This window comes from Protomyctophum bolini (assembly GCF_963924005.1).
Source record: "Protomyctophum bolini genome assembly, chromosome: 6".
Classification (NCBI taxonomy): domain Eukaryota; kingdom Metazoa; phylum Chordata; class Actinopteri; order Myctophiformes; family Myctophidae; genus Protomyctophum; species Protomyctophum bolini.
Genome location: NC_137867.1, coordinates 103,848 through 127,083, shown reverse-complemented (window position 1 = coordinate 127,083; position 23,236 = coordinate 103,848). Strand labels below are relative to the sequence as shown.

Below are 23,236 nucleotides of genomic sequence, written 5' to 3'. Positions count from 1 at the left end.
TAAAACAAAATTAAACACAATTTATTGTGGATAGTTGCATCTTTTAGGTGAAAATGTTTAAAACAAATGTTTAAATGGACAAAAGAAACATGGGACTTGTTATTTATTGTTATATCTGTAGGAAAATACAGTTTGTATCATATGGTGTGACAAAAAAGTCATATGGCGTGACAGGCAGACAGTCACACCATTATGATAAAGTGTCACACCATATTATGTTTTCTGCACTTCACATAACCTTGAGGCTACTAGCTACACATTAGCATGCTAACAACATGCTAGCTATAACAAAGCAACATAGATTTACATGTAATTATGACCAAAAAATCTAATACCTTTAAGTTTTATTCAAGTTCCTACTTTGAGAAACAAGACCGGGGCAGTCGCACAGCATAATGTCCTGCACAATATTCCCACCCATATATCCAATACACATATTGGAATAAAATACACATAATGTGAATTTAACCCATCTACTTCCACCTGGTGGACGCAGAGGCAACCGCAAACTGCCAAATCGTTTGTAGTGTGACACACACTGGATTCACATCCTGTTTGGGCGGCCATCTTAGATGCTAAATAAATAGCGTCAATGCTAGCGAGCTAAAATGAAGCCATCCTTGCTATAGAAAGTGCCAATGTTCCCATCTAGATCACCGGGAAATCAGCAAAGACCTCCGAACATTGCGTGTTTTATCCAAACCATGGCAGTTTCCTGTAATATAATCTGTATTCCATGCTTTATGCGTGTTGTGTGAGAGCTCCGTAGATTTCGAGTTATTCAGCTTTTTAGTCAGCCTGTATAAAGGGAGGTGAACGGCAGCGAGGATGTGTGATCCGGTCTAGGATCAATAAAGAAGGAAAGGCCAAGCAAAACAAATAATAATAATCAGCGATCCGGTTTGGTATCAATAATAAAGCTTATCAGACGGAACGTTACGCCAATAGCAGTTGCCGGTTCGATTCCAACTGGCGGAACGTTCCGTCACGAGCAGTTAATTGGTTAAAAATGTCTGCTTCTACGTCTTGGTGGCACCTCGAGCCATGATGGACTTCTTAGTGTTTCTCTCAGGTTTCAAAATTATTATATAACACTTTGGTCCAAACAGCGCCAGCAAAATGCCCAAACTAGATGCTAAAATAGCAAACACCTCCACTACATCGGCATATTTGCCTGGAGAACTGATATATGCTGGTATGAAGGCTATCCACACGGCACAGAAGATCAACATGCTGAAAGTAATTAACTTGGCTTCATTGAAGTTGTCTGGAAGATTCCTTACCATGAATGCTAGGAGGAAACTGAGGAGTGCTAGTAAGCCAATATAACCTAGTAACACCGCAAAACCAACTGTTGATCCAACATTGCACTCATGGACTATCTTTTCAGAATAGTATTGTGTGTTTTTATGAGGAGTTGGTGAGGCAGACACAAGCCAGGCTGTGCAGATTATTGCCTGGATTGCAGTAAGAAAAAGAACTGTTCCTCTCTGCTGTATAGCACCAAAAAACTTCATAATGTCTGCACCACCAGGCTTGGAGGCCTTGAACACAGCCAGCACCACCATAGTCTTTACCAGGATGCAGGAGACACACAGCACAAAGCTGATCCCAAATGCTGCATGCCTCAGCTGACAAGTCCAGAGTCTGGGACGGCCAATGAACAGGAGTGAGCACAAGAAACATAGTTTGAGTGAAAGCAAGAGTTGGAAGCTGAGTTCAGAGTTGTTGGCGCGCACCATGGGCGTCTCTTTATGATAAACAAAGATCCCCAGGACAATAGCACAGAAAAATGTTCCTAGCAATGAGATGGTTGTTAAGGAGATTCCCAGGGCCTCATGGTAGGACAGGAACTCAATGCTCTTAGGGACACAGTGGTCACGCCGGGGACTGGACCAGAAGTCCTCTGGACACACGGTGCACTCTGTAGAGTCTAACAAATAGGACAAGATTCAAGGGACATCAATCAATCAATCAATCAATTTATATAGCACATTTCAGACGAGTGCAGTTCAAAGTGCTTCACAGAAACATAACAAAGCAAAAACATAACGAGAGAGCATCAACTACAAGTTACTACATAGTAATAGTAATAGCAAAAACAAAAGAAGCAACTAAAACAGGAAACGGACTTGCAATGATCTAACTAAAAGCAATGCTAAAGAGCTGTGTCTATAAGAGTTTAAAGTTTAAAAGTAAAAACATGTCCACAGATTCAGAGAACCGTAGATCCCTTGGCAGGCTGTTCCACAGCACAGGGGCATAGTAGCTAAAGGCGGCTCCATATTTTTTATGTTAGGGGTCTCTGGAATCTCTAGGAGACCAGCACTATATATATAAAAACACTCATTGGGCTAAAAACGGCCAATGCCGTCATCACAAATTGATGATGTCACATTTGGGCAAGTGGGCATGGCCGTTTTTTTGCAAAACTAATGCTCGGAATGGATTCAGCATCATGAAAACCCCCTAGTTTGACATGTCACATTCTAGATAAATCATGATGAAATTTTGCCTTCTATAGGTTGATAATGGTATGGTCACATATTATGCCAATTCTGAAAATTGCTCAACATATGCAAGTTAGCATCCGGCAGTTTCTACATGCTGGGGATCCATACTCAACATTTCTAACATAAAACGTTGGTGTACTCAACATGTCCGGGTTAACTTTTTGGCTACTAGGCTACTAGAGGATCTAAGGGGTCTGCCGGGCACATATATAGGAAGCATTTCGTTTTTATTAGGCAATTTTTCATTTTCATTACAGATCCCCCATGCTTAGGAAGCATTTCTGAGAAATAGGCAGGTGCATTTCCATTCAATGTTTTAAAAACAAGTAAAATATTTCATATCGATATGGTAGTTAATATCCCCACTGATGATTGTCATGTCATAGTTTGTGTTAATGATAGAGCTCGGCAAATTCTGTTGGAAAAAGAGGGACATTTTTCTTTGGTGGTCTATAGAGCGTCGCAGTCCCGCCCCCTTTCATGACGACACCAGGCCCAGGAAATGAATCCCAATGCATTTCCCCCATAGACAAGTGTCGTACGAAGCCAACTCGAGTCGTGACAAATCATGACAACAAAAACAATATTTTGGACCAAACAAATCATACTATAATTAAGCCAATGTCTGTCTAAATGAATGTGTGTCTGTCTGTGTGTCAGAAACACTTCCGTAGCTTCTCACTGCCGGCACCAATCGCTCCCACTTTTCACACAGGCATTGTCTTAACGAAGCCCTTTTTCCAATTTAACAAATTATAAATTCATAATGAATTTATTAGTGAATTAAAAATGCGAAAACGCACCCAGGGCGCAGTACCCCCTGCGGCCACAAGACGGCAAGTATTTCACAATGGGTAAAGGCTAGTAATTACAAAGAAGAAAAACAAACAAAAAAAGTATTGTAACTTGCCGTTTTCTTCTACTTTCTCATTCTTTGTTTGGCCCAAAACATTGTGTTTATTGTTATGATTTGTCACGACAAGACTTGGCTTTGTCTGCGGCGTAAACGTCTTTAAATAAATACTTTCTGAAAAGTCTATGAGGAAAATTAACAGGGATTTATTTTCCGGGTCTCTCGAGGGGGCGGGACTGAGACACTCTATACGTAGGCTATAAAGTTAAGGTTGGTCCAAGCCCAATGGAAATGAGGCGGAACTATTGGAGCTGGGAACGTGTTGGGACTGGACAGTGTTGTTGTGGTCAAGTAGGGTGAGTTGTGATGGCGAAGGCTAACAGCTATGTTTGTAGCCAGTGCTTGACTTCTCCGTCTGCTCGGGTGTAAACCGTCTTTGTAGAAAAAAGGACGGTCCAAGAAAGGTTGAAATTGTTAATGTAGTCGATATCATACGGGACAGACACGTATTATAACCTTCTGTACATATACTGTAGCTACATGATGTAACCCTACCTGTCTCATTGCTGAACTCTCCCTCAGAACAAGCAATGCAGTCGTAGCAGCAGACAGGTTCTCCTTTCCTTCTGGCCACACGGGTTCCTGGAGAACAGCTCTCACTGCACACCGACCGAGGAGGCTACAGAGGAAAGTAAAAATGATCAGTTTAAGTATAAATTTCATTCACATCATGAGCTCAATTAAAAAAAATTGAAAGCTGAAATGACTTTTGCGGATTGAAAGTTCCAGAAGATTCTGTCTTCATCGAGGGTGAGTTCTTCATCTCCGGAGGCTGTAATCTTGAACACACCTACGTTGTGAATCTTCGTGCTTCCATCAGGGAGCCATGCCCAGTTCAATATATCGAAGATTGGTAAAGCATCACCATTCTCATCAAAGTATACAGGATCACCACCAGATGTGGTGAAGTTGACCTTTTCCAGGTAATAGAGAAGCTAGAAATGGTGATGAGCAGAATCATGTAGAGCAAGAGACTTTAAAAACATAAGGGTCCTATTTTGTGCACAAGTCACGCTACACACTATTTGGGGATTTAAGCATTGTTCAAGGGGTGTTCCTGCTGAGTTGCTATCTTCCGCCACCAGCCTCATTAATAAAACATGTGCTAAACCCCTTACATTATGCATTGCCTTTCAACAAAACCATATTCATACTGTCACCCACATTTGTTGAGAATTAGGAGTGAGGAAGACTTCTGCATTTTGTGTGACTATAGCATAATGAAGAGAGGCATGACCGCAAGAAGACACAGCGGTAAACGTGTATTTTATTTAAAATACCACATTCAGAAGAACATGTAATTACCACCTGCCCCCTATACTTCAGAAACGTCGCCTCTCAAGGCCTGCAGCACCTCCGGCATCGCCTCCAGAGCCTGCAGCACCTCCGGCGTCGCTTCCTAGGTCCTCGTCTCGTCTCGGCCTCCTGGCCGTCCATTAGACGGCATGCCTGTTCGTCTCGGACTCCAGGCCGTCCACTGAGGTCACCAGCTCTGCTTCAGTCCATCGTCCAGGCCGCCCTCCTGAGGGTCACCCCCGCCTCTGTCAATCATCCAAGCCGGCCCCCTGAAGTCGCCTGTTCTGCCCCCACCCAGCCTCCAGGCCGCCCACCTGAAGGCACCTGCACTGCCCCTGTCCAGTCTTCTGTCTCCCCATGTGGGGTCCGAGTTCCCCTTTGCTCTGGTCCATTGACTCTGTGTCCCTCCTTCCAGACCCCCACCGCCCACCCTGCTCGATGTTCTGGACTTTGTTCTGGGGATGTCTGGAAGCCATCCTTGAGGGGGAGGCACTATCTCGTTCCGTGACACTTTCTGTATTTAGTTAGTGCTTTACCTTACTATTTTCCTATGATTTTGTTATATTGTTTTCCTTGTATCTTAGTTCCAGACAGTTGGAGTTTCCTTTGCACTTGTGTACTCTTATTTTGTAGTACGTTTTGTCTCTTGGTTTCCTCTGTTGCTTTTGTTGCCTGTACGTGTTGTCTCACCATGATTAGCCTAGTTTTTCCACCTTGTCCTGTTAGTTCCCCAGCCTATCCCAGTGTTGATTATTAGTTATGTTCACCTGTTCCCTGTTTTCCCTGTGTATTTATACTCTGTTTTTTCAGTTCTTAGTCAGATCATTTGGTCGGAGTAGAATGTGGTTCATTGATGTGCATTAGGATTCGAATGATGCTTCACACCTGCCAAACGAAGCGCACTTTCTGACAATGTGCAGCAGGATTTGTTTTATCGCAGTAAAGCTTTCTGGTGTGAATGTCACCTAAGTCTCACCTGCACAACCCAATAATATGTCGTTGTTTCAAATGTGGTGTTTTTAAAAGTGCAAATAAACAATAAATAAAAATAATCCTACAGGTTAACTGAATTAATATCCCACCTGCCATGGCTGTATTGTCTGCAAACTGGCACAGCTGTGCCCAGGGAAAGGCCCTCTTCCTGGCACACACTGCAACATGTCATGGAGGGCGTGGGCCAGAGCATACACAGCCTTGTACACATTGTACTCTGCCCTGAGGTCAGACATATCCAACAGGGCAGTTTCTGCCATTACCAGGTCCTCTTGTCCAGTACACACCCTTCCACCAGCGTCCACCCACTCTGGTGGAAGGGGTGAAAATTTACACTGAAACGAGTGTTCCCAAAACTGCCTCACCTGAAAGAACACAATTAATTCATAAGAATACCTGTAAATACAATGAATTGATTAATGTATTGATTATTCACAGTTTGCAGATACTACAGTGGTACAATTATACAAATTGCAAAAAGTACAACACAACATGTCCTAAGGGCGTGTGTCTGTTGTGGTCCTGTGTCCAAGAATACTTACTATGTTATCCTCATGGTCATTGTCAGGACGTATTTTTAACAAAAAGTCCTTGAGACCTGGTATCTCTCCACGACGGATGGCAAAACCCAGGGTGCCTCTGAGGTATGGTAGGTAGTGAGGAGACTGGAGATAACCGTCAGCCCACCAACCTGAAGTGGCAGGTAAGATCCATAGCAGACCTGTCACATTCTGCTTAACCACCTGTTCATCGTTTCGAAAGAAATGAAAGGCATGTCTTTCTTTCAATACATTCTCATTTTAGATTCTTCTAATTATGAATGCCTAAATTTACATCCTCCACAGATCGTAACACAAACCTCATCCAAGACATTATACATATAGGCCCCGTATCCAAACATAATGACCACACGAGCTGTGGAAGTCTTCATCACAGAGACGATCCTCTGGAGTTTATCCAGGTCATTGTGGAAGGGCAGAGCCTCTGAATAAGCCACACAACCCAGACCAGACTGGTCCAGGCCAGACTGGAATAATCGGGCGACGTCATGGCCAGCATCATCATCACTGAACAACAGTCCTACCCAGGTCCACTCCAACCACCTCATAGTCTGGAGCATAGCTCGCACCTGAGTGGACCAACAATGGACGGAAATGTACTTAGGTTAGATCATAAAGTCCAGGGGCCACATGTGGTCCCCGTGTTCACTTATGTGGCCTGCAGGTTAATATTGGAATACTGTTATATTATTGATTTCAGCTGTTACAATTCCAAACATGCAAACATGACCTGCTTTAATTGTATCTATAATGGTCAATATTAGTAGCATAATTACAATTGTATTCCCCTGGAGTTAGACTGGAAATACAGTGGCCCTCTGGAGTGAGTGTGGAAATATGGTGGCCCTCTGGACTGAGTGTAGAAATACAGTGGCCCTCTGTAGTGAGTGTAGAAATACAGTGGCCCTCTGTAGTGAGTGTAGAAATATAGTGGCCCTCTGGAGTGATTGTGGAAATAATAGTGGTTCTCTGTAGTGAGTGTAGAAATATAGTGACCTTCTGGAGTGAGTGTAGAAATACAGTGGCCCTCTGGAGTGAGTGTAGAAATATAGTGACCTTCTGGAGTGATTGTGGAAATAATTGTGGCCCTCTGGAGTGAGTGTGGAAATAATTGTGGCCCTCTGGAGTGAGTGTGGAAATATAGTGGCCGTCTGGACTCTGGAGTGCGTGTAGAAATATAGTGGACCTCTGGAGTGACTGTAAAAATATAGTGGCCCTCTGGAGTGAGTGTAGAAATATAGTGGCCCTCTCCTACATCAAAGTTGCCCACCCCATGGGTTCGAGTATTCCAGTTTGTGAAACATGAACTATTAAATACCAACACATCTATTGTTATAGAAGTTCACCTGGAAGACAAAACTTGGCATTGTTCTGAAGAAGGATGGGAACTGAGTCCGGTCGCTCAGACAGGAACAACCTGCATAGTAACTTATCTGGAAAAACAGAATAAAAACAAATACAAAATATCTATTCTGTAATGTACTAGATCATAGGTATTCAACCTAGTCTGGTGCCCTCAGGGCAGTGCTAATCAACTCACGGCCCCTGCTTTATGTATCTGCGGCCAACAATGAAAATATAATATTATATATGTTATTTTCACAAGTTTTGAACAAGATTTTAGTTATTGTATTGTAAAAGGTTGTATGGCCTGATGTCAACTTAATAATAACCACTTACTTTATCACCTGTGATAATCTGTTCATTATTATAGTACGTAGCTTCACTAAAAACGCAGAGGAAAACGCTCCACACGTCCCAAACTCTTCTGGCTCCAAAACTATGTAATGCACGTCCCATTACAATCAGAACTGCAGCCTCACTCACAATCTTACGCCGTGGTCTGAAAGCCCACCTCTTCAGACTCCATCATGGCACTTAGCACTTTCCGTAGCCGCAATTTTTTTTTATGTAGACTATAGATAGCATTTTATTTATAGCATTTTTATGTAGACATAGCACTATAGAGCACATACATGCATTGTTCCATTATATAGATATTCCACTGTTACGTTCTCAGCTTACGTATGATTCATGATAACTACTTTAATGTATGTAGGCCTAATGTTTTTTGTTCTTGCTTAATGCATCGCTCTGGATTAAGAGTGTCTGCTAAATGCCTAAATTGTAAATTGTTGTAACTTCATCACAATGTTTTTGTTCATTGAGGTTTGGCTGGAAGTAGATGGAAATGTGGCTTTTTACTCTGTGTTTCCTTCATCTTTAGACTAGGCGTGACTTGTGTAGTATGTTCCAAAATACATTTGTAAATATTTCAAAATAATACTGACATTTTTAGCTTGCGGTCCTTGGACTTTTGGAGTGGCCCCTGAGCCATCTTAACTTGAGTAGCCCTGCCCTAAGGGATCCTCAGGTTTAGGGTTTAGGGTTTAGCAGGTTTGTATACAGCAAGAAACGAAGCAGGCAATGCAAACCTCCGGTTAAAGTAGCCGGTGAAGATGGAGTGAGTGTGTGATTGGCTGAGTGAATCATGTGAATGAGAGCGTGATGCTGAGGCGGCACAATTAATGGCCGGCAGCAACTGCACTGAGGTTCCCTGACTGAACTTGCTCTGCGCATGTCTACGACAGTCACAAATGCTCATTATATTTTACCCAATGTAAAATATTCCATAAAAAGATATCTCTCATCAAAATATATTGAAGTACAGCAATTCATGCATGGCAACTTGAGCTACTCTTCTTCAATATTTCATCATGACTTTTCACAAAAAAAAAAAAAAAAGATTTCATGGGGCCTATCACTGAAAAATTATGTCATGATCATGGCCATAATTTGACGACACTTTCTATAGCTGCTTTTAACCCTCCACTGTGTGGATTCATGATGACCAGGTCATAAGCGTACATAAGGTGATTAATGATAGTTACCTACTGTATAAGACAGCCTGTATTGCACTTATTTAATTCACTAGATAGATCATCCATGTATATGCATAATGTGCTTAGATATGCCACAAGCAGCTTCTGAAACCGTACGAAGGTAGTGGAAATACTGTAGCTGCCTGGCAATCATTTCCTTAACCCTTAGAGAAGGAACCACTCGAAAACGTGTGATGTAATTCATTTCTGTGCGATGCGAACGACGCAAATTGGCGTGGTTCTGTTTTTTATTAATATGTTTAGATTAATTCGGTCCGGAGCTCTGTCTAAATGTTCCTGGGCTTAAATGTGGACTACAATACCCAGAAATCCCGTGTCTCGTGACACACGTGTATGTTTTGCTATGGAAGCTGACCTCACCCCCCAGTAAACAGTGGGAGCAGAGGGAGAGTCTTCATAGTTTTCTGTTTAGCCGGTTTCCCGTCCCTCCCGAGCGATTTGCTAGCGGTAACAAAACAAAATAAAGTTGAAAGCAGTTGGGCTCTAATTGTACAGAGGTGATTGACTCTGTACCATGAACCAACAGACCTGTAAAACACAGGCTAAGGGCAGTTACTTACCACTTTCACTTAAAACAAAGGGGGAAAAAAGACAGAATAAGAAAGAAAAATAGCAGCCTACAAGCTCAGAACATGTCACACTGTGACCTTGTTGATCGGCTGTGTTTGATACTTTTGTCTAACACTAGCATAATTTAGAAATAGGGCATTAAAAAGCATTACAAGTTGAAATATCGAGACACAAGGTTTCTTCTCGACAGCAACGATTATGTTCTATGTCTTTCAAACGGCAAAAAGACCACATTAAATAATTTATCATATTATAGATTTGCAAATAGCCAAGTAAGCAATATTAAATAAAATAGGCTATGGTGAAAGGGGATAGGAAACTTACCATGGGCACTCTGTATACACCTAATATTCTAGAGAGGGTAATAGAACCTTTTGAGGTACTAGGACCCACAATTCCAAGAACTGGAAGAGACCCAACACAGCTCTGATCCAGGACTGCAACTCCAACCGTAGCACAGGTGTCATAGATACTGTATCCCAGAGTCACATTGGGGAGCAGGCTGGGGTCTCTGTTGATCTCAGTGATGGCAAAAGCCATGGTCTGTGCCCATCTGAACGCTGGAATGAAAAAACTAACACACACAATTACACTGTAGCCTTGCATATCATTGCTGTCGGCAGAAACCTTGTATCTCAATATTTAAACGTTCTGTTTAATAAATTACTTACTTTGTCATACTACAGTGCATGTCACAAAAAAAAAGATTTAAGTGTAAGTGCTTGTGACTAAATAATAACTACCCTAGATCCATCCAAACACATGTTCTGAGAAGGTTTCCACCCGACAGAAACATACACATCAACTAATCATGTTTCTATACATCAAAACAAGGTTGGTGTTGTCTTGCTGGCTATTCGTGATACTCACCGACTGCAGGTGGGACTGTGTTCCTTGGACTGTGTGAAAGTCAGCTCAGGGGCGGAGAGATGGAATGGAAACAAACCACCCAGAAGCACATCTCCACCCTTGTACATTCTGCCAGGATTATACGGTGCCTGTAACTCACAAGAAGAGGACGAGGATGAAGACAAAGGAGCGAAGGAAGAGAACATCATCAAGTATGAAAACAGTTGTATGTCTAAAGCCCTCATGACTGTTCTCCTCTGTCTAACAACCCCCCCACCATTGTCCAGTTGTTAGGTTTTATACACAGTGCAGTGCCGTCCCCTGTGCCAGATGATCTAGGCCTTTAGGCACACACAGAGGCAGGGCTTAACATACATCAGTGATGGAAATTTAAGTAACAAAGTAGATTTACTGAAGTACTGTTCAATTTTGAGGTATTTGTATTTTTACTTGAGCATTTGTTATTTCCAATGCTTTTACCTGTACTTCTACATCTCGAATCCCCAATATTGTACTTTTACTCCTCTCATTTGGAAACTTTTAGTTACTTTGTAGATTTCGATTATTATTACAAAACATACATTATAACCACTTCAGCCTTATATACATTTCGGCCATTTGAAAATAGCTGATTGCGACGCATTGTGAGCTTGTAGATCAGCTATTTAAAAAAATATTTTTTAGACATTTGAAATGGGCCATATTCTATATAATGAGTAGGCTACTTTTACTTTTGGTACATAAAGTACATTTTGATGCCATTACTTTTGTACGTTACGAGAGACAATGAGATCTGCAATAAACTTGCAAATCGGTTCGCAACATGTCGCCTTAGTCAGTGTCAGGTTGGTGGTCAGTGTTAGGTTGGTGGTCAGTGTCAGGTTGGTGGTCAGTGTCAGGTTGGTGGTCAGTGTTAGGTTGGTGGTCAGTGTCAGGTTGGTGGTCAGTGTTAGGTTGGTGGTCAGTGTCAGGTTGGTGGTCAGTGTTAGGTTGGTGGTCAGTGTCAGGTTGGTGGTCAGTGTTTAATTGGTGGTCAGTGGCAGGTTGGTGGTCAGTGTTAGGTTGGTGGTCAGTGTCAGGTTGGTGGTCAGTGTTAGGTTGGTGGTCAGTGGCAGGTTGGTGGTCAGTGGTGGTCAGTGGTGGTCAGTGGCAGGTTGGTGCAGTCAGTGGCAGGTTGGTGGTCAGTGTCAAACCAAACTCAGCTTCTTCTACGCAACGGTAGAGTCTGTTCTCCTATACGGCAGTGAGTGCTGGACCCTGAAGCCAACTCTGCAGAAGTCTCTAGACTGGTGCTATACCAGAATACTGTGTGCAGTACAGTAAGAGCACACATGTTACCAACAAGAATCTGTATGATGGAATGCCAAGGGTGAGCCAGAAAATAGCAGCCAGGAGAATGAGACTATAGCAGGACACTGCCAAAGGCATCAAGAGCTGCCAGCCAGTAAACTAGTGCTGTGAGAACCAACACACGGGCACCGGTCATGGCGACGTCCCACATTAACATGTGGATGTACTCAAGAACGACGCAGGAGCGCAAAGCACCAACGAGCTGGCCAGATGTGTGGAGAACCGGGATTACTGGAAGCGACGGTGGAGGTCTCGTCTGAGGACTGTTATATTGGAGAATAACGTACTACTATAACCATGAACTGAAAAGGTACAACTTTACTGTAAGCTTGGGTGTGGACCGGCAACCACATTACAAACCGGTGTTCTGTGTGAGGAGCAGCATCAGGCAACAGAAACATAACAACACAGCCTTACGGCAGCAGCCCTTTACGTTACTGTCGTAACCACATGACGTGAAGTGCCATACATAACATTTCCCCCCCCCATAGTAAACCGGAAAACACAACCCCATCACCCAGCTATATACTAACACACTAATGCCTGTAACATAAATCTGTAACATAGTCCTTGAGGTAATCTGCCCGGGCACCACCGGGTGGACAGCTGGCCGTGCTCCGGGCACCACCGGGTGGACATCAGGTGCCGGAGGATGCCCCGGGGGAAAGTCCATATCTCCTGCCACAAAGTCAAAGTCAGTGTTAGCCCACATACCTGCGGCCGCAAGCGGCATCATGGGTGCGGGAGCCTCTGGCTCCATAGCAGCAGGTGACGGCACTCGCCGAAGGCGACTGGCATGCCAGCGCGAGCCGTCGGACAGGCGGAAGGTGGCAGGCCCCAGCTGGTCGGTGACTTGCATAGGCGCGGACCAGAAGGACTGCAGCTTGTGGCCCCGGTGGGCGCGGCGGATGCGGACCCAGTCCAAGGCCGCGAAGGACGGGGCCTTCACTCTCCGTGTCTTGTCGAAGCGCTCCTTCATCCGACGTTGCTGTCTGCGGACTCTGTTGCGTCCTCGAGCCGGAGGAGACACCGGCCCAGAAGCCCTCAGTCGATGCAAAGGCAGCTGCAGCAACTGGTAGTGGAATGCTGCGATGCTCTGTAGTGCAGGAGCGTGCGGCAAAGAGCTGTAGAGAAGGGGAAGCCATCGGCCAGGTGTGCTCTGATGCCATTCTTCAGAGTCTGGTTGAGTCTCTCCACCCCCCCGTTCGCCTCGGGGTGGTAGAATGCTGTACGGATGTGCTTAATGCCCCTGTCTCCCAGGAAGGCAGCAAACTCTGCAGAGATGAACTGGGGCCCATTGTCCATTGTAATGGCCGTAGGATGGCCCCACTGAGAGAAGAGCGAGTCCAGGAACTCGGTCACCACGCGGGTGGTCACCGTCCCAGTAGAGAACACCTCAGGCCACTTGGAATGAAGGTCGTACACCACCACCATAAAACGTTGGTGGTGGGGGACCGCATGGAGCTCCCCGCAGATGTCGAGCTGGAGGTGCTCCCAAGGCTTGGCTGGCCAGCGCAGCGGCGGCGGGGCGGGCGGGCCGGTCTTGCCACTCAGAAGACAAGCTGTACAGTCCCTCACTAAAACCTCGATGTCCCTGTCAATGCCAGGCCACCATACCAGGCCACGACAACGCTGCTTCACACGTACGATGCCCAGATGACCCTCGTGGGCCATGGCCAGGACACATGCTCGCAGGCCGTCCGGTATTACAGTGCAGAGCCCACGGGATACGCAGACGTCGTTCCAGCAGGATAACTCGTCCTTGACCCGGTGGAAGGGAACCAGCTCGTCCGACAGCTTCGCGGGCCACCCCGAGCGAATAAAGGTGCGGAGCTGGGAGAGCACCGGGTCCTGTTCAGAGGCTGTCTGGAGCTCTTGAAGCGACACCGTGGACTGGAGCGGAGAGTGGAGCATCTGGATGAGGCCCTGCTCAGCGGAGTCCGGACTAGGATCGGGCGAAGGGCCAGGGGTGGCCCGTGACAGCAGGTCTGCCACGACATTTTCTCGACCTGGAGTGAACTGCAGGGTGAAATTATATTGCTGGAGCCGCTCCGCCCAGCGATGGATCCTGAGTGGCCTATGTCCTGTGCCAGAAGTTGCGAGCAGAGCTGTGAGAGCCTGGTGATCCGTGCGCAATGTGAAGTGTCGGCCATACACATACATGTGCCAACGCTCGCTCGCCCAGATGCAAGCTAAGGCCTCCCGTTCCCCCACCGAGTACTTCTGCTCCGCCGAGCTGAGAGCCCGAGAGGCAAAGGCGATGGGCCGCTCAACGCCGTCGTGGATCTGGGATAGCACAGCCCCCAGCGCCGTGTTGGAAGCGTCACAGGTGAGCAGCGTGGGGCTTGCGAGGTCAAAGTGGGCGAGCACTGGGGGAGAGGTCAGCTGGACTTTGAGCCGCCGGACGGCGTCCGAGCAGGCGGGGGTCCAAACCCATTCCGCGTCCTTTTTTAACCGCTCACGCAGCGGGGACGTGGTGGCTGAATACTGAGGCAGAAAACGCAAATAGTAGGCCGTCATTCCCAGGAACGAGGCTACTTGAGCTGGACAGGCAGGCTCAGGGAGGCGTAGCACAGCCTCCACATTAGACTGAAGTGGACGGAGGCCCTTGGCATTCAGGCGGAACCCCACAAATTCTATCTCAGGTACGGCGAAGACACATTTGTCGCCGTTCAGAGTGAGGTGATGGCTGGTGAGGACACGGAGGACTTGGCGAAGGCGCTCATCGTGGACTGCAGGCGTCGGGCCATGGATGACGAAATCATCCAAGTAAATGACTACTCCAGGAATGCGTGCTAGAATGGTGGCCATGATCTTCTGAAAACAGCTGGGGGCGGAGCTGAGTCCGAAAGGCATCCTTGTGAACTGAAACACCCCCATGTGTGTGACGAACGCAGTGAGGTTACGGCTGTTGGGGTGTAGCGGAACCTGCATATAGCCCTGCCGGAGATCCAGCTTCGTGAAAATGGTGTTCAGAAGGGGCTGGTGGTTGAAGGCAGTTAGGCAGCCCAGTCCCGTGAACAGTCCAGGCCATTGTTGAGGCCACAGAGAATCGACGTGGTGGATAGTAAGCCCGCTGTAATCCATGAGCACAAACCCTAGGTCAGTGAACAGGTCCAGGCCCATGAGATTGGCGCCGTGGCTTGCGACCTGGAATGTGAATGAGTCCACAGTCTTAGTGCCATAACGCACCGTGGGGCTGAAGGTGCCCACGATATCAATCCTGGAATTACCGTAACCTTTTAGGGGTACCTTGAATGGTGCAGCCAGCTTGTGGTGTGGGAAAAACTTTGTGACTCTGGCTGCATTCAAGAGGGAGGCGTTCGCCCCGGTGTCGAGCAATAACGGCAGGCACACGCCATCCAGCTCCACCGTACACACTTTAAATGGCCGGCGAGCAGTACTCACAGAGTGTATGGTGGTTGTAGGTGAAGGGTCAGCAGCTGAGAAAGTCTGCCGTGAGGTGGCGGCTGGAGTAGAACGGCAAACTTTAGAAAAGTGGTTTTGTTTCCCACAACGTTGACAACGCTGCCCCCTGGCGGGACAATTCTTGGCTCTTGAATCATGCGATGACGAGCCGCAGTTACCGCAGTGCTGACCTGAGGGACGCTGTCGTCCCGCATAGTTTATGTGGGAAGCATCCAGGAGAGGGTCAGGGCTAGAAGAACGTGATGAAGACTCGACCTGCTGTGCTGTAAGTCCAGGCAGTGGAGATGAGGCACTAGCCAATTGTGTGGCAAAACCTGCAGCTGTCTCGATTTGAAAAGCTATTTCCACAGCCCTATTGAGCGTCAGATCATCTGGGGACATTATCAATTTCTCACGAACCTTTGGGTTATTTGTGTGCTCCGCCAGCTGGTCCCGGATCAGTTCGTCTTGTAATGCACCAAACTTGCATAGGCTGGCCAAGCCCCTCAGATCAGCTACATATTGGTGAGCCGTCTCACCCACACGTTGTCGGCGCTGGGGAAATGGTCGGACAGGAGTTTGACACAGTCATTATATCTCGCGGCAGTCCCGAGGGTGGCGAGGATCCGTTGTCCCTCTGCGCCGAGACAGTGAACCAGAATGGCTTTTAGCCGCGCGTCGCTCACGTCTGTTAGTCCCAAAGCCGCGATGTAGTTTTCAAACGAATCATGCCAGCGAGTCCAAGGTATAGGAGGCTCGGCTGGGAATGGCAAGAAGGCGGGAGGCGGTGAGAGCGTCAGCTCCATCCTCGTCGTCAATGTTATATTGGAGAATAACGTACTACTATAACCATGAACTGAAAAGGTACAACTTTACTGTAAGCTTGGGTGTGGACCGGCAACCACATTACAAACCGGTGTTCTGTGTGAAGAGCAGCATCAGGCAACAGAAACATAACAACACAGCCTTACGGCAGCAGCCCTTTACGTTACTGTCGTAACCACATGACGTGAAGTGCCATACATAACACTCCCCACTTCTCAGGTGGCCACTCCTGATGACCACTGAAGTGTGAGGGAAAACAAGAGCAAAGCCCAAGGCCTCTTCAACTCACCAGTTGTGTCCCAAATGACAGTCCCTTAGTTGAGTGATGTCATGCATGCAGGCACGCACGCAGGCAGGCAGGCACGCACGCACGCACGCACGCACAAGGTTGAAACATTTCAATAACACCAATTAAATATCACATGGTTCAATGCCTTGGCAAGTTAGCTGATCTTATCGTTTATTGTTTATTTGACAAGACTGTCAATAGCGTAAGTTTAATGCCTTTTATCCTGATGTCCAGTTTCCCTGTCTACAATGATGTGACATGAAGAGTGTTTGTGTGGGTAGAGTGTGTTTGTGCAGTAACTAGTCTAGGTTTTGTGACCTGCATTGTGTGTGTGTGTGTGTGTGTGTGTGTGTGTGTGTGTGTGTGTGTGTGTGTGTGTGTGCGTGCGTGCGTGCGTGCGTGCGTGCGTGTGTGCATTACATAAAATACACAGATGCATTGAAATATAAAATGCATTCACATAAACACAGCAACAGTGATCATCAACAGTGGGGAAAAGGTGAACTACCGGTATTTAAACATTAAAAATGTCCACAGCAGTCTGCACAAACGAAGTTTTGTAACCTTTCTTTTTAGCAAATGTTGCCCTAAGCCTGATGGCAACAAGTCAAATTCAGAGCGAAGAGGTTGGGTAGAATCATTGTAAATCTGAATAGCTTTTTTGGTAATGGTATGGAGCAGTTGTATATGTCCTGAAGTTGCAATGGTTTGTCTCCAATGATCTTACTTGCCTGGTTGACTACCTGGGTGGGTTTGTTTTTTATCTCTAACTGAGAGATTCCCAAACCAGGACACGATGTTAAAAGTGAGAACACTCTCAGTAAGTGATCTATAGACCTATAGGTCAGGGTGTGTTTACTAGCATTAAAACTTCCCAGTTTCCTGAGAGGATTAAGCCGCTGCGTTGCCTTTTTGTAGATGTTATCTGCAGTCTGAAAGGTGAGTTGGCAACCAAGGCCATGTCATCAGCGTACTTTATGACGGAGAAGTCTTTGTTGTGGAAAATAACAGAGGGGATAAAACGCACTCCTGTGGAACGCCAGTATTTAGGACAAGGCAGTCAGACAGAGTGTTATTAATACAGACTCGTTGGGGTCTCTCTCTCTCTCTCCTTAATCCACAGAATGACATTACTACTGACGTTCAGGTCACACAGGGGTCAGTGACGTGACACGCCAAAAAAAGTGTTTTTTAAAAACCTTTAAATAACAGGAATAAAAATGATTTACTTTTGCTCCACTCACTCTCATCTTTATGGAAACATATTTAGTTTTTAGATATTTTATTGGAATCAGAATTTATTCAGCATTTTTTTGTGCCTAAAATCGTCATATGGTGTGACATGACAATAATTTTTTAATAATATTTGCTATATGTAATCCATAAACATTAATGGTTTCATCATTAATAAAGGTATGATTTTTTCACTATTTGGAACGTCACACTGATGATTTAGTGTCACACCGTATGATCATATCATACCATGTGAGAGGACGCTGCCGCTTCTCCATCTGAGTTTTTAGATTAGTTTTAGATCTAGTTTTCTACGTTATTTAGCAACTCTTTTTTGCTCTGTTTTAATCGTTCTCTTGTCTGCTATTTTTAAAACTTTTCAACTTGACTCATCCCCTTCTGGCTTCAGTCGGATTGTTTACTCACCTGCTGGCTCCACCGATTTGCTTTACGAACGTAGCTGCCTCACTGGGACTCTTTTGGGGCTCTCTCCTGGAACTACTCCTGGAAATTACCCGGACTTCTTCTATCGGTCCCGGTGCGGTTCTAGCCCTTGTTGGCTGGGACCAGTTTTCCCGAGTCGACTGCATCGCTGGCGGCTTTAGGGCTGGCCGGCGTCAGTAACCAGTGCAGCTACAGTGTCAGTGGGCCAAGCATTCCGGATCATCCTCCTGGCTCCCCTGAGGCCTGAGCTCAATCCACCACAGCTATTGTCTGTGAGGTACTGCCCGGACTCTCCTTCAACAGTCCCGGCGCGATTAGTCTTTGGTTGACTGGATCGCAATGATTCCTCCAGTTAGCTCCGTGAGCTAACTTACCCTGTAGCTGCTCAGTGCTCAGGAAGCGGCTAGCCTTAGCCTAGCAACACACTGTCTGTCACACTCCGCTGTTTTATTTTATTTTTTTCCATGCTGTTGATCCTCCTGCTGTTTCTGTCGCCTCTCCACCACTGCCTTTGGTCAACAACTGTGCGATCATCGGCTAGCGACCGCAGGCTAACATCCACCCCAGCTGGCATGTCACGAAAATATTCCGCATCACAACTTCTCCAACTCAACAACAACAACACAACTCCGCCTTGCATCACAGCGATTAAAAAGCTTAGATTATTACGACGGCCACGATACATCCACCGAAGTACCTGCAGAAAGTTCAATTACTCCCGATCTGACCACCACTCCATCGCTTCACTCTGGACACCCCAACGCACTGCCCCTGTGGACATACTACGTCATCACCATCACAATAACAAACCACACGTGCGCTCTGCCTGTCTACAGCCACTGACCAAATCGCCCCAACCCCCCCAATCTCAATCACACCTCAAATTCTCTCTGTTTAAGACCCGGTCATTTAACTTAAAAGAACTAGGGGTTACGTATGTAACCAAAGTTCTATAACAGCGAGCAAGGCTGCTCACTTATGGGAGTTTGCGCCCCCTGGCGTAAACACAGAAGCATTTATATAAACTCACAGACAATTTGGCTGGGACTTTGAGACGTCATGACGTTGAGACCCCGTCCGCCGGTTCACTAGTATAATAGCGCGTCAACGTCCCTTCGTCTCCATTCGATAACAATTGTTCTCTTCTCAAGCAACAAGAAGGGAATCTTAGTGAGCAGCCTTGCTCGCTGTTATAGAACTTTGGTTACATACGTAACCCCTAGTTCTAATAATCAGCTTAGCAAGGCTGCTCACTTATGGGAGACTTCATTAACTCCCTTATTGTCATCGCGAAGTCTGGACCCCGTACCTTTATCTGTGAGCAAAGGACCACAGCACGTCCCTCACGAGGACTACTGCACCCCATTGGGAAGGCCAATCAGACCTAAGTCTGCCATATGTGCCTAAGAGGGGCCGACAGAACAACCGTCTTAGCGCCCTGGAGAAAACCAGAAAGTCTCTCCACTAACCGGAGGCCACGCCCAGGACCGCATGCGCCACTGGCGCCGCTGTCACATCCAGTCTATAGAAGGTGGCAAAGTTGGAAGACGATGCCCAACTTGCAGCGGAACAAACATCCTGAACAGAGACCCCCCTACAGAGGGCCCAGGACGATGCCATGCCCCTCGTGGAATGTGCCTTCAACCCTACGGGAGGCACCATATTCCTGCCAGAGTAGGCCCGCTCTATAGCCTCCACGATCCACTGGGAAAGCCTAATCTTCGAGATAGGCAGTCCCACAGTCTTGGGATCCCAGGAGACAAACAGTTGTGTAGTCTTCCTCGTCGCCTCAGTCCTGTCCAAATACAACCTCAATGCCCTCACCGGACAGAGGTTATGCCTCCTCCTCTCCTCCTCAGAGGCAAAGGGGGGCGGACAGAACGCCGCCAAGTCCATCGGAACCGGGGTAGCTAGGCGGTTCTTAGGTAAAAATGCCGGATTGGTCTTCATGACCACCCTTGCATCCCCATTGAACCTCATGCATTCCGCACTTGTGGACAAAGCATGGATATCACTGACCCTTTTAGCGGTCACCAAAGCTAACAATAACGCTGTCTTCAGCGACAATAGCTTCATACTCAACTCCTCCAAGGGTTCAAACGGTGGCTGGGACAGAGAGTCCAAAACCAAAGCAAGGTTCCACGAGGGGACCAGAAACTTGGTCACCGGATGAAGGTGACTAGCCCCCTTCATGAACTGGCGCACCAGCGGGAGCTGGCCCACCGTCTTGTCCTCAAACCCGATGTGGCAGGCTGAGATAGCAGCCAGATACACCTTGACAGTACTAAAGGCTCTGCCTTTGTCCAAGAGGTCCTGGAGGAACGACAGAACGACCCTCACTGGTGCTTGAAATGGCACAACTTGAGCTGGTGAACACCAGTCTTCAAACAACCGCCACCTCATATCATAAGCATCCCTGGTCGACTGCGCCCTCGCACACTGAATAGTGTCGATGACGCTCTGGGGAAGACCCTCCGCGCCAAGATTCAACCTCTCACGGGCCAGGCCCAGAGGTCTAGATCTTCCGGCTGTGGGTGGAATATCTCGCCTCCCGCCTGGGTCAATAGGTCCCTGCGCAACGGAAGCTGCCAGGGCCAACCGTGCAAGAGAGGGACTATGTCTGACCTCCAAGAGCCCCACCCTGGGGCCACCAAGATCACTGACAGGCGCTGTGTCCTCACCCTCTCCAGCGTGGGGAGGATGAGAGACAACGGGGGAAACGCGTAAAGTAGGCCCTGGGGCCAACGGTGCGCCAAGGCATCCAAACCCAGCGGAGCCGTCCCTGCTATGGAAAAGAACAGAGGACACTTGCTGTTCTCTTCCGACGCAAACAGATCCACTCGTGGCTCGCCGAGCCTCTCCCACATCTGCCTGGCCACTGTCTTGTGCAGTGACCAAGCCGTGTAGAGGTATCGGCCCCTGGACAACAGATCCGCCCCCGTGTTCTGGAGTCCCGGAACGTGTGAGGCTCTGCACGAAAGAAGGTGCTCGTTGCACCATAGCGTCAGTCTGTGTGCTAGTGCATGCAGTTTGGTGGACCGTAGGCCCCCTTGCTTGTTGATATAGCACATCGTCTGTGTACACTTCACCAAAGTCCTTGGACTTAGTGACAGTCCGAACGGAAGGACCAGATATTCGTATATCTGTCCCTTGAAGCCGAACCGCAGGAATTTTCTGTGTGGTGGGTAGATGGGAATGTGGAAATACGCGTCTCTGAGATCGAGAGTTGTATACCAGTCCCCTCGACGCATCATGCGCAGCAGAGCCTTGCTCGTGAGCATTTTGAAGCGAAACACTTTCAAATCGCCGTTCAGAGCACGTAGGTCTAGAATGGGCCGCATGCCCCCCCCTTTCTTCTTCACGAGAAAGTAAAACCCGGCGTTGCTCTGCTCCATGGACACCAAGATTCAAGAAGAAGAAAGACGGTAAGTCCGCGGGCTTGGAAAGCCGCGGGACGTGTGTGTGTGTCGGCTAGAGCGGGCTATTAGTAGCCGCCACTAACGCCGGCACATGTGTGGAAACTAACAAAGGGTTGTATACCGTTTCTAGCCCTTCACACGTTCGAGACCTTTAGGTCACCGAAAGTTTGCGTGGAAGCAAAAACGGGCTGTTGCTAGCCACGTTACAGACCGTCACACAGGTAATTTAAGAAGCCTGCTAGGGCGGCCGGGCGGCCGGGCCACTAACAAAGCTAAATTACCCACCAAGTTAGTATTAACCTAGTAAAGAAAGCGGACTTACCGTCTTTCTTCTTCTCGAAGCCTCTGGGAAAAGTAGTTTCCGCGGTACCGAGAAGGCTTCTCGTCCTTGTGGAAATAAATTAGATACTAATCCGTAAACGGGAGACTTTGCTTGCGCTGTGTTACACATGAGAAGAAACAAATGAATGGAGACGAAGGGACGTTGACGCGCTATTATACTAGTGCACCGGCGGGCGGGGTCTCAATGTCATGACGTCTTTATCTGTTTAACTGAAACTTGGCAAAAGCCCCTGGATTATTTCTCACTCAATAAAACCACACCCCCTGGATACGCATACATGGACAAACCACGCCCTGAGGGACGGCGTGGTGGTGGAATAGCCTTAATACACAAACAACACATCAAAATCAGTCCAATTAATATTCCTGTTCCCTCCTCATTTGAGCATCTCACCTTCAAACTGTCTGGTCCCAAACCCCTGGTCACAGCAGTCATATACCGCCCGCCCAAACCCTCCCAATTCTCTGAATACCTCACACAGCTTACTGCCATCTCTCCATCCATTCTGCTGACTGGAGATCTTAATTTTCACGTGGACTCACCTGAATGCCAACGTGCCATTGAATTCCTGGACATTTAAAAAAAAATCAATTTCACCCAACATGTACATTTTCCCACCCACAAAAATGGACACACTTTGGATCTGATCTGCACCACTGGAATAACCACCAATAACCTCATCAGCACAGACCTTGGCTCCACCATCTCTGACCATCTGGCTCTTACTATGGACATTGATACCCCCACCCCCCTCATTAAAAACGCCCCATATCATTCCGGAACCTCAAATCAATTGATCCCTCCTCTCTCTCCTCCTTACTGTCTGACACCATATCAGACTCCACCTCCAACACCCCCCCAACTGAACTTGTCAACAACTACAACAATGCACTCTCCTCCTGCCTCAATCAACTTTCCCCCACAAAAACCAAACCTGTTTCCTACACCCACTCTGCCCCCTGGTATAATGATCATCTCCACCAACTCAAAAAACAGGGCCGCCAACTGGAACGGCTTGTGAAGAAAACAGGTCTCACTGTTCACTCCCAGGCTTACATACTGCATCAGGAACAATACAAAAACGCCCTAAATAGTTCACGTACCTCCCACTACTCATCCGTCATTCAATCCGGCAGCAATAATCCAAAGTCACTATTCTCCACCATCAACAAACTCCTCAAGCCTATGGACACCATCACCACCTCATTCACTGCCACTAAATGTGAAACATTCCTGTCATATTTTCAGTCAAAGGTTGACGCCATACACACAGACCTGGCCGCCTCTCCCACCTCCACACCTGATTTTGAACCTGCCTCCCCTCTTTT

General features: G+C 47.1%; 1 protein-coding gene across 1 annotated transcript; it reads right to left on the bottom strand.

The window, feature by feature from the left end:
* Nucleotides 1-1,019: 1,019 nt before the first annotated feature.
* On the bottom strand, nt 1,020-4,789 carry LOC308317794 (extracellular calcium-sensing receptor-like; the record flags this gene model as incomplete). Its single annotated transcript, XM_080767071.1, has 4 exons — nt 1,020-1,933; nt 3,922-4,045; nt 4,311-4,361; nt 4,748-4,789. The coding sequence occupies 4 exons, from the start codon at nt 4,787-4,789 to the stop codon at nt 1,020-1,022; spliced, it is 1,131 nt and encodes a 376-aa protein (XP_080623197.1).
* Between the last annotated feature and the right edge of the window lie 18,447 nt (nt 4,790-23,236).